Here is a 13,089-nt window from a genome sequence, read left to right on the forward strand (position 1 = left end):
TCTATTCCAATGTTTTCTTTGTTTGTATATAGAACGTCCTATATCTAATTTATTGTTGGATCCGGAACTTCTTAAGTATTTGTTACTAATTTTCTTTTAAGAAACTAATCCTTTAAACAGATGTACATTAAACCAGTAATAGTAATATGTATATGTTTGGTGATGGGATATCAAACAATAGTATTCTTTGAAATCATGTCATTAAAGTACTACCACATATATGATATCACTCGAACAATGAAACTTGAGGTAGCCTATACACTCGGTATAATTTGCATATTGAATGTCACACTAAGTGCAATAAAACATCGGTTAAAATAAAACATCGGTTAAGGGTTTTATAATAAAATTAAATGTTGCTGTGTAAATAAAAAGAGCAAAATTACATCACAAAACGAAAACAATATAGGAGTTTTAGATGATAACAAAAGAGCGGTTTATCATACATGTAATTGATTGGATGAATTTTTTCATAGGACATGTATAATTCTCGCAAAAATTCCACTCTTTCCAAAGGAAGTATTACTATTTTGATGCATCAATACATATGGTGTCGTACTGGATTTCGGTAGACTCAATAAACACACATGTCTTCATAGCTCCAGGCTTCGTTCGAACAGACAGGGGTACCGTCACTTTTGCAAACACATCCGTTGACTTCATCTGCATGTGAATAACTTTGATTCGGTTTTACATAGTAACCCATATGGAAGCAAAAACCTAAATGAATGTACAGAAGTATTTTTTAACATCTTCAGTTATAAAAAATGTATGAGTAATCTTTAAATTTAAAATATTTTGGACTGAGAGGACGGTACGTTTTTTAGGATTTAAGATGGTAAAAATATCGAGGCAAACATTAAAACATGTTAGCAGCAATTTATTACTGCAAATTTAACTGGTTGAATTTTTTACCATTATTTTTTTTCTCATCTCTTCGCTTCTCGTCAAAATTCTTGAAAGAGTAATTATTCTTTATGTCTGACTATTGAAGTGCCAAATGGTGGATATAACTACTTTGATTCCCATATGACTACAATTGCAGCAAATGTTTCAAGAATAAATTCTCCTTTCTGCATCCGAGGTTAACTTTTAGTGTAGCGGCATTGGCCGATGACAATTGCGTTCAAATCAAGCATTACCAGTTAAGCATGTCAAAAGTTAACTTGAAGCTCACTTTAAGTGCACAACGATTATTACGGTAATTAATCAGTACAAAATGTTTACTTTGATAATTATTCATACGTCTACTTTTAAGTTAACTTCCACGCTCACTACTGCGTTTAGTTCGCATGTTCACATCCTGTTTACTCACGTGTTCAGTATCATGTTCACTGGCATTTTGCGTTCACTTTAAAATTCCGATTGCCTAAATAGTATCATTTTCATAGCGCTCTTCTGTTCATAGCATGATTTGTTTATTTGGCTTAAAACAATAAGACATCATAGACAAAATTTTAATTCTGTAATTGTCAGTTAAATTGAGCTAATTATAAATCAACAGTCTAATGTAAGGCTATTTCATGTTTCTAAAAAAGATTCTAAGTCCCTCCACAAATAGAGCCATACTTATTTTCTCCAACCTATCAAAAATATTTCAAGAAATAGAGAAATTCTAATGAATCGAACATTACATTATTTTCCATAGGTACACAGGTTTCCTACTACTACATTGTAACATCGTATTTTTAAGTTGTTAAGAAGTGTACCAATTCGTTGTTTGATATAAACATGTTTAAAATTAGTTTTTATATTGTCCCGAAAGGTTTTCAGACTTTAGCAGTTTTGACACATGATTTTACAATGATTTACCTGGACACTCTCGACAATCTGCTTTCCCTGTACAGGGGTTTTTGTCGCATTTCCAATATTTACACACATCATATGCTGTACCAGGCATACACAGTTTAACATATCCATCCGGGCTGCTTACGGGTTTCTCAGCCGAGCACTGGTGAGTAAACATATAACAATTATGTTTTATCCTTATTGGAGGTCCTGAAAAAAATATTATGAATACACAACTTTCAAAACCTGATACTGTTGATGAATGCTTAAACAAACATTTTCTTTACTTTTTTTATCTTTCTACGGAAGGCAAAACCTTCAACAAGCAAATTAAACAAGTACTATATTAAACAAAGGATAGCCGATGCAGTAAAATCTCATTCTTTTATAACATTTTACTATATTTTAACATGAGACCGGATTCAAATTTTCAATAAATTTATTTACCCTACTGTGCTAACCGTATATGACCAACCGGGTCCCAGAATTAGAATGAGGTGATCTACTTTTTCCTCTTCTTTATTTTAAGGACAAAGTGTAAACAACTAACTTACACCGATTGCGTTTGCAAAATGCATAGAATTAAGCCGTGGTTTGATAATTTCAAAATGTTTTATGAAATATGTTATACGGTAAATATTTAATGTCGCAAGAATTTGTCATTATTATCATATGAATTTTGTGCAAATATATTATAATCCTTTGCAGACTCATTTATTTGTGTATGCATTCAAATTATGTTACCAATTGGCAAGTGGTTTTCATATTCAGATCGAAGAAATGGTTCATTAAACCGTCTCATGTAATCCTCAGATGTTCTGTTCAAGCCAAGATACTTTCCGTAAGTTTCCCCATACCATACCATAAGTTCTGTTCCGGGTTTTATACACTCATATGTGACGTAGTAGATTTCGTAGTTTAGCTGGTAGACATAAAGATTTTCTTGGTCGATAGTATTTGGCATATTGATATAACGTAGCCAGGAAGAATGCGCCTTCTCCATAGCATCTACGTGATGCTTTGATTCGTTCGAGTAATACGGAGAATAACTTACCTAAAGATAGATTATTATATATATATTTTAACATAAAAAATACATCACCAAAAAATACCGAAAGGTGCATGCATTAAACAGAGACAAATGATATGCACAGTGCAGCAAAGCAAATAAAAACAATTAAACTTTAAAATGGTAAATAAGGCATCACACAGATAACTAAAGCACTAGCAGCATGAAACATGAAAAAAAAACGGGAATACACATGTACTCCGGATGGGTAAGCCAGTCTGACATAAGTATACTCGATTTAAAATATGAAATATACATTGAATCATGTTATAGTGTAACTCTTTGAGATATATTTTGTCACTGGTATATGTAACAGTAGGCTTGCATGCATGTAGATATCGAAATTTAATCGGCATGGAAAATTAATCGTCAAAAAGGTTTTAATTATGATTGTTTTCTTTTTATTTTCTGGGATATTTTTTATTTAAGCAATCTTTTTTTTTGTACGAGGATTTCTGTTTTTGCTGTACTTTTTCGATACAATGACAAGAAATCAACCATTTTTTTATCGTATCATTGTATAATTATAATCGGAACACAGGTTTGATTGTGTAGTATTATCTGTGCTCTGTTGATTGTTGTTCTGATATTCGATATTCTTGTTTTACACATCAACCCCATATTACATGTATTTCATCCTATTTTCGGTAAATCGACAGGACAATTGAGGTAATCTGTTTTGATAAAGGAGTATATGTGAATATAAACATATATCAACGATGAATACTGCGTGTAACTACATTTTACAAAAAAAAACAAGTTCAGTTAAAGGAAAGTTAGAAAGAGATCTTACATACACTCCATGAGTATGTCCAGTCCTTTTCTGGATCTTGATAGTCATATATAATACCCTCGTAAGGTCCTAGTCTGGTATTCTTCGGTATTGCAGTTTCTGCAAATACTCCAAGACCAGCATTTGGAATTGTTGATAAACGGACAGAAAACCCTTTAGGTGTTGTGCCAATAGCATAGTCGTCATCGCGGTACTGTGGCTGAAAACATTACAAACCGGAAATGAGTTAGTAATAACCAAAACAACTTACCGCATTTAGTTTGCAATTTAAACTTTAAAAATGATCGTTACACAATTTTGTCATAGTTCTGTTAGATAATATTTGGCTCTTTATGTAACGTATATATATAAACGTTTCAGAAAATGACAAATCTATTTGATACAGTGCTCCATCGGATCAAATTGATACAGGGATGATAGTGTAAGCATAGAAGGGTCTGAAAATTCTCAACGATGTTAGGACTGTCAAATTTGCGAAACAAATGTTTGGTCGTTCCCTACGTGGGACTCGAACTGGTACCGCTGTGACATCTGTGGCAATACCGCCTACACAAAATCCAGATAGCTCGGCTAGCTATGCTATACAAAATATAACTTTCACTGGCCAGGTCTTTCCTCTTATATATATACTATTTTGGTTAAGTTCGTAAGATATGGTAATAAACGTCCGAAGGTCAATAATATACGTAGATGCTTATTCATGTTTTACATCCTACAATTAATTAATCACGATAATTTCCTTTCTCTATTGTTTGTTATTTAGACACACTGGTAAACACATAAAAGACTCATATCAAGTGTTATATATGATTCTTTTATTATGATTATGACCTGATATTTATATGTTACCAAACCATTATCTGAACATAAGAATTATATGATCATCAAATAATTAGCATATGTTTATAATCATATTAATTTCGTATGATAAAAATATCAGATAAATCGAGTGTAACCGATTTTCATTTAGGCAGAGTGGGTTGTGTTGGGAAATTATTCAATAACTATTTTACCTTCACTATACGGTTTGTTTCTTAATGACCCACCTTAGCATTTGGGATAACATACATTCCATTTTCCATAGGTAAGTTTGGGTAATCGCAATCATAACTTTCTGCAAATTGAAGGGAAAAAAATGTAAATTTATAATTTATGTTCCTAATTCTGCGCCTATTTTTTTCTTAACCTTTATTTATATTGCCATTTATGAAACTTAATCAATTAAGATTACATCTTCCTTCTAAAGGGTGTTGAAAGTCACAAATCTTTTTTTGTAATTTGTAACGGTTTGTTCAATCTACTGTAAGAATAATTGACATGATTTTACGTAGCTGTCATTCTAAATATAGGACAGAATGTGATTCATGCATGAAAAAAAAAACATAAAGTTTATTCCTTGTTCAGAATGATCACAAAACCAGTCTTAGTTTCTCATTTGGTTGATATGCTTTTGAGATACAAAATTTAAAAAAAATGCACATGAAATTTGCATTTTGCAAAAGTTGTCGTTCTTAATATGGTTTCACATGGTTGATTTTAGTGGGAGGTAAGTGTATGATTTTCTAAAAAGTGCAGATTTGAATTCAGAAATAGGTTGTTATGTGATTATGCATGGAAAGGACAATTGTTACGTAAAAGTATAGCATATGTAGAATGAAAATGTATCGTTTGTTTTTTTGGGTTTTCCGTCACCATGAATCACTTTTACACTAGCAGTGTCTGAATTGTATGTGCTGGTACTTACGTACGCTTGAACAAGCGTCGACTGGTCTTGACATGGAATAGTCCAGTCATGGGCCAGGTAGAAGTAGGTGAAGATTAGGTACAGATAGGTTGAGACAGTTTGAGAATATGTTGTAGTTTTTCTTGACGTATTGCATCGCGTTCGTTGTTGTTCTTGGCAAATTTAATCGAATGTCCCTTTAAAACTTCTATCATTGAACGTACTTCATAATCAAGGCATTCTTGATGTAATTATACCTCTAAAGACTTTGTTGATTTTTTAGTATATATACCAAAATCTCCTACGTTTTTACATGAAACAAACTAAATCCAATTATAGATTATACCAACTTGCAATATAGCGGATGTCGCTGGCAGAGCAGGAAATGATTTCCCTTCCGGAGCACTTGATGTCACTCCCGACATTTTGTGAGAGTTTATGTTGTTAGTTTTCTACTTTTATTGTGTGACCTCTTCTTTCCAATGTCTTCAGTTTCTTTGCATTTTTTTGTATTAAATTGTGTATGTAAATCGGCTTTGTTTCATTTGTTCATGTTTAGGCTATGTTTTTGCATTTGGCGTATTTGAACATTCCCCTGCTGACTCATCGGTATTTTTTTTGTCGATATTCATTTACAAAGCTTTTTATCGTTATTACAACATATATAAGTATAATGTAGAAGCCCCGTGCAGGTCCGGGTGTTAACAGAATAGACCTGCAGCAGCGCTAAGCTTGTCGTAAAAGGCGACTAAATAGTGCTAAAAAATCTAGCTTGGGGCTAGGCGCTCAGCTCACAGAGCAACTGGGATGTGTGCCTCAGGTGGTGGACTGGGGTACCCCTGGCGTTTTACATGCTGGGGTTAGTCTATTATACGGAAACTCTGACCGCAAACCATAGCGGTGCACCGTGTTGGGAAAGATGTCACGTTCCTCGCACGTTAATGAACCCTGCTGTAGTATTCGATAGGAGTAGGAACCTTTGCGTTCCGCCACAGGAGGCTAAATTGTCCGACATTACCCATACCTCCCTTTTTCTAGTGGCAATAAAAATTTGTCAACCCTATTATTCTTGTGTCCCATCCCTTTTTTTCATTTCATCATTTCAAGTTCATTTTATCATCATTTTCATGTTCATCGTCCCAATATACCTGAAATATTGCTGTTCGGACGATCAATCAATCAATCAATCAATCAATCAATCAATATATTTAGGAAACAAAGGCTTCACTGTGTATTTCTTAAAAATACGCTTATCTCACTTGAGAATCGACTTTTAAGTAATTTTTCATGTCTCGACCTTGCACAATTCCAGCTTTTGATATAGGTCATCCTGATAAGTACCGGACTACTTTTTTGAACGCTCTGTGTTGGCTTTTTTATATGTATTAATAATAATAAAATAGAACAAAACAAAACAAAAATAAGATAAAGTCAAAAACAATAACAATAATAAAAACAAAACAAAACAAAACAAAAAAAAAAAAGAAAAAAAAATGAAAAATAAAAAAAAACACCAACAAAAGTTTTGATTACACTCATTATACAAAAAAAGCGTCATTTCACCTCAGCTGTATTTTTTCATCATATCATTTTTTAGAATGAATCCATTACATTTGATTCGTCCAGACACATGTGTTATTAATTGTCCTTTTGATGTAATATGATGATATATTTATTTACCTGACTGTTCAATATAATGTATTGTCAGCAAATTCAGCAAAAATAAAAAAGGTATACGAATATCCTTCAACATTTCCATACTACAAAAGGAGATCAACATTACAATGCTATAAAAGATATCAAGTACTGTGTTTGTTTTACAGTGCAAACTATATATTGATTGATATCATTATTTTAATTTTCAATTATGTAATACAAGTCTATTTAAAAATAATGCAGGGTTTACTGTTATGAGATGACTTATTCGTTGTTTCGGTACAAATGCAAATAATTGACATAACCGTACCCGCTTTTTAAAGATATTTTAAAAAATTTAAATGGTAAAATTGCAATCGCTTCGGTACTTATTTACCTGGCATGATACTTAATATTGCAGTATTTATCTACATTTATAAGGTACATGTCGCAGATGTTTGATTAGCTAATTTACAAAAATGTTTGAACTGTCAAAAAGTTACTTATCCATGCATAGCTTGCGAGAAACTTACAATCTAAATAAAGATCGGCTTATTTATCAAACTAAATCTTTAGTACTTGATCATTTCAATTGAGGACTGTGTACTTCAGACCAATCAATGTTAATGCCATCAACTTTTCAAAATATCATAGTTTAGCAAAGGGAAAACTTCAAACCTAACGAGTTTAATTCAAATCAAAAAATCATTTTGAGGAAAATGTATGCTACTGGTAATACAATGTTAAAATAACGAATCTACAAATTTACAATTGTTCAATGTAAATTGTCCAAGATTTGTTGGAAAAATAAAGGAATTACAAATAAAAAATGTTGTACTACATCGCTTAAGTATTGAACAATCTTATCATGATAAAATACATTTCGTGAAGACAAATATTTGTTGGAAAAAAGATCGAATTGTTATACAATTCTTTACCAGATTCAATCTAATAACAGACACTAAAGTTTGATTATTTGAAGACAAACGCGCTTACTATGTACATGACGTGACGTAGTCAATTAAATTAATCAAATTAATAATCAGGTATGAGTACTCAATGAGGAAGCGATATTTATAAAGATGAAATGTAGAATATCTTTTGCAAGTATGGACTATCGTTTCGCTTTACTTCGAATTGTTAAACTTTCGATTATTTACTGTTTGGATAGAGACATTGTGTTTCTATTATCATATTTAAACAAGTACAAGGACAGGAAATAGCAGAATAAATGTTTAAATAGAATGCTATTGTCCAATATTTACTCTAATGGAAATGTTAATTGCACATCAACGTGCGTTTTCGTTTTATTTCTGTCATTACGATACTCACAGTAGGATATACATGCACATGAATGGACAAGTACCTTAAATGATATACAAATATTAAATTGAATAAACTTAACATGAATTTATATTAAACTGGTATCAGCTAATGACTTACCTTTTGCCGATTAACCATCTTCTCCTTTAACCAAAAAGACCTCGTGCTCTTAACCTCAAGTGAAACATGTCACACGTAAAGGTTATGACAATTTGAACAAAATCAAAATATATTAAATGATAATAAACAATGCAAATAAAAGAGAATACGATGAAAAAAGGCATTTGTTAAATCGAGTTCTCTTTGATCATGTTAACCAAAGAAAAAACCACAACATTCATTTTGATTATTTATGACCTTGCCTTTCCGTGCTAGGTAAGTAAGTTTTTTATCTTATGTCGTTTTTGGTAAACATTGTGATGGATGTCAATTAAAGGACACTATCCATTAGATATGTATTATCTAATATATCATATGAACTTACGGTATTTCAGTAGTACACATGCAAATGTATGCCAGAAATATGTTATTAGTAATTTTATTCATTTATTTACAAAAAGAAACTTTTTATATGATCATTGATAAACAAGATAAAAGTACTATAAATTAACTTTGTTATTGAATTACATATAATATGTCGTTCCGACTGCAGACATGTATACGACATGCTTAATTTAATTTATATGAATTTGGATATTATCAAAGCTCTACAAAGTGCAAACAATACATCATAGAAAACAAAACGGATATGGTCAAACGCAACAAATGCATCTGCGAATAACCTTATCATTTCAGAACTCAGCAAAAGGTACTCATCAAGTGTAAGAGTAATCAAGGGAACCAAGGTTATAGCGGTAATCAAAAGAATGTATTCCAGGGACAAAGAGCAGACATGGAAAAGAGACATACGCAACAAAGGACATAAAATAGCTAAAATCATATATACAAGGTTGCTCATAAAAAGTCAAGTCCGGGGTAAGCACAACGTATAGTATGCTCTGAATACCCCGATAATATACGAAAAATAAACCGAGATACATGTAACAAAACGAGTAATATACCCAAAAATCAAATTACAAATTTATATAATGACACAAAGTCACTATATAGAACACAAAATATGGATAGTCGTGTTAAATCATCGGTGGAGTTTTAATAGATTTGTAAAGCCTGAACCATCTCCTTAAAATTAAGGTAAAATGAACTAAATCACCAAATGAATACTCCATAAAATTTCCTAAAAACACACCCGATCTCTCTATGACACACCTAAGCATACACTACATAAAGAAAATAGGATATCCACTTATCGTTCGCAGGTACTGAAATCTAGCTCAAAACATATTCAAGATTTACATTACCATGACAACTGTAAGCATACGAAATAATAGGTCACTTCAATTCTAGTGGACTGGACTGAGAGTAAAAATGTCCAAATAGATTAGATTCGATGTAGTGCAATACTCAAAACTGGCTAATTATATATAACTAGTTTTTACACAGGAATGCAATTAGGGGTCGAATATCTCTAAAACAAGGTTCAATGGATAAACCATGATTTGAATGTCGTGTCCTTTAAGTATAAATCTGTTTTGGACAGTTGTTAAATCCATGGTTTGAAAAAAGTGCATTATAACAATAACGTAATTGTGATGAATTTATTTGACAAAGAACCTAGACGGACATGAGTCATGGCATTCGCCATGATACATCACCCAAAATTGTCGTATTCCTTTCATACAGAAATCTCTTGGGCTTTATCGCATTTAAACTAAACTCTATTTTATTCTTCTCACTCACCTAAACTCTCTTTACACTTGACACTCCTGATTCTGAACCTACCTCATCATAATACAGACTTTCGCCATCATTTTGGATATTGGTTTCCATTGTCTCTTCAAACCAGTCTGTGTTATAGGTCACGATTATTTCTTCTTTACCCTTTGTCAACAAAGATATGGATGCAATTCATTTGGTTGACATCTGCTATCTCAAAACGCAACCAACAAAATTCCCCCGTATTTCAAGGACAAATTAATACCGATTATTTCATGTTCCCTATACTTCACCTATTGCTTCCAAAATTTTCAATTATAAAAGGTTTTTGCAGGACCTCGAGATTGAGGACTTCAAGACTAAACCACATGACTGTTCTTGCAAAATCTCTCTATTCAAATGTGGTCCTTCCGGTCACGTCATTACGATATATTTAAACATAATCGAAAACGAATCTTTCCGAAACAACAAATTATGTACTGAATTCCAAAACTCAACAAGAGTCCATACAAAGAGCGTTACATAGCTGGATCAGCAAAATGTCCCCCACCCCAAATCTCTTTCAAAACTTTTAACTTCTATACTGACAGCTGTCAACGAGGGTCTGCATTCCTACAACGACACATGTTACTGTCGTTGTGGTATTATTTCAATATGGATCCTCGACAAATCTTCTGATAACCCTTAAGGCAAGAGTATTATAAGAATGCAATAGCTAAAACATATGATTTTTTTAACAAATTATACTTCTATTCCTCATACTCAGTTACAATCCCGACTCAAAAACATTATACATCTTTGTAACTCAAAAACAAAACGATACACCTAGATACAAATTTGTAGTTCTTGGTAGAGAGTCCTCATACTTTGTAAAAGACAATTTCAAATCATCTTAAAAATATACAGAAGAAGACGTTTTCAAAATACTGGAATTTTTTATTGACAACATATTTGTCCAGTGTGATGGACGCGTTTGTCAACAAACGGTTAGCATTCTGGTGTAAACAAATTGTGCTCCTGACATATTCCCTAACTCTTTTAAGGCTGACTTCATAGCTGATCTGATCCAGAAAAGATTCAATACATCGCATCTACCCCAAAGACCTTGAGATAAAGGATACTACAGACATGGTGTAGTCAGCCTTATATCTTGACCTACACTTTGAGATCGATGATAAAGGAAAATTATTGACCAAAATATACGGCAAACCCGATGACTTTTCAATTCCGTATTGTCAACTTTCCTTTTATCCTTTTAACATCCGTTTAACATCTGTGTATGGAGTTTTCATATCACAAATCATACGTTAGGCTAGAGCTTGCCGTAACTACGCAGACTTTTTGTATCGCGCTAGACATCTTACATTTAGGCTTCTGGAACAGAGCTATGGTGTTACAAGATTGAAGTCATCCATGTAGAAGTTTTACGGTCGTCAACAAGAGCTCGTGGATCGTTCAATGTATCATAGTTTTCGTTCTCTTTTTATTCTTCCAAGACTTTTAATGAGCAACTCGGCGGGTGTTTCTAGAAAAGCAGAATAGGCTTACCCTACCTGTGCACCTGGCCCATGCTCCCAATTTTTGTTTATTCAATGTTATTTGTTGTGTGTATCTGTTTTCCATTTTTGGTCTTCGTCCCTGTCCCTGTCTTTTGATTTCCGCTAGAACCTTGGTTCTCTTCATAACTCTTATAGTCTATATTTTTGCAAAAACCTGTAAGAGCAATATCGTTTTTTAATGAAATTGTTGTAAGTGCTTTAATATTTTTGATCAAAGTTTTGTTACGCAGAAATCATTCCAAGTTACTATGATGCTTACATGAGATTGATGTTAAATGCTGAATACAAACGTTCGAATGCTTTGAAGAGTTGTGTCCCCTACTCGAGATCTACCTCCTTAAACAGCTGACAAAAACATTGTTTCAAAATCGGAACGACTGACCTTGGCGTGCGTACTTAGCTCTAATAACTGAACAGCAATGCATTATTTGGTGTAAAAAAGGAATTAGTAGGAAAAGATATTATTCGGTTAAGGAGGTAGACATGAGGTTAGGTACACAACTTTTACTAATCATTGAAACCGTTAAATTCAGCATTTTACGTCAAATTCATGTACGCATCAAAGTAATTTGAATTGATTTTATTCCGTTTCAAATGAAAGCTTGATAAGCTTTGGTGAAACTGAATATGTTACAAATTGATTTTATGTGTTACGTCCCTTGTCATAGGTCTACCTCCTTAAATCTCATTATTTACTGCTCATCTAGTAAAACACACCATTTAAGTACGAATACTTCTAAAATTCAGGTACTGGAAAAGGTAGAATTCGTGATACAAAGCAAGCCCTCACCGAACACACAATGATTTTCCGATCTACAAACGCTAGTTTTTCAGTTAAGTAAACCCTTCCACATACAAATCTGTATTTCGGGGGGGGGGGGGGTCATACATTATTCTTCCACATAAATTAACCAAATAAAACAAAAACAAAAACAAAAACAAAAAACAACTCTTGCAAAGTGGCAAATTTTACACAACATATATTAGAACCTGATTAGTTCAGCAACTCAGATCAAACTAAAACTGATTACGTGGACTGTACTTACTTCTAATTTTTATAAAGGCTAACAGTTAAATGAAATCGTATTCGAAAATCTATCAATTTTGGTGTTTATGGGTCAGCATACCTTTACATAACCACATTGCGTCATTAACTATCATAAATGCCTCATTAACGAACACATATCATTCTTCACTACACATTATTTGAATAAATACGACACGATTACGTATTTGGCGTATGTCTTATATAATAAGACTAGATATTTTTTCTTTATTTTTTATTCAATTTTTGTCAAAGTCCTAACTGATTTTTTAGGTTCATGTTCACAGACTCTTAAGTGGCAAATGTTTTATGGTAAAGATAAAATTAGGAAGAATTTTATTAAATCGCATTTAGCAAACCGAAATTACAACATGATAT

General features: G+C 32.6%; 1 protein-coding gene across 1 annotated transcript; it reads right to left on the reverse strand.

The window, feature by feature from the left end:
• Positions 1–432: 432 nt before the first annotated feature.
• On the reverse strand, positions 433–8,629 carry LOC148602755 (histone-lysine N-methyltransferase PRDM9-like). Its single transcript, XM_088553404.1, has 7 exons — positions 8,452–8,629; positions 7,054–7,133; positions 4,697–4,764; positions 3,655–3,849; positions 2,533–2,842; positions 1,813–1,998; positions 433–720 (listed from the first exon to the last, which is right to left on the reverse strand). Exons 2-7 carry the CDS (start codon positions 7,130–7,132, stop codon positions 575–577), a joined length of 984 nt encoding a protein of 327 aa, XP_088409530.1. The 5' UTR covers position 7,133; positions 8,452–8,629; the 3' UTR covers positions 433–574.
• Positions 8,630–13,089: the final 4,460 nt, after the last annotated feature.

The sequence above is a fragment of the Perna viridis genome, chromosome 11, assembly GCF_037379345.1.
Source record: "Perna viridis isolate PV_CMFRI_1.1 ecotype Kerala chromosome 11, ASM3737934v1, whole genome shotgun sequence".
NCBI classification, from domain to species: Eukaryota; Metazoa; Mollusca; class Bivalvia; order Mytilida; family Mytilidae; genus Perna; species Perna viridis.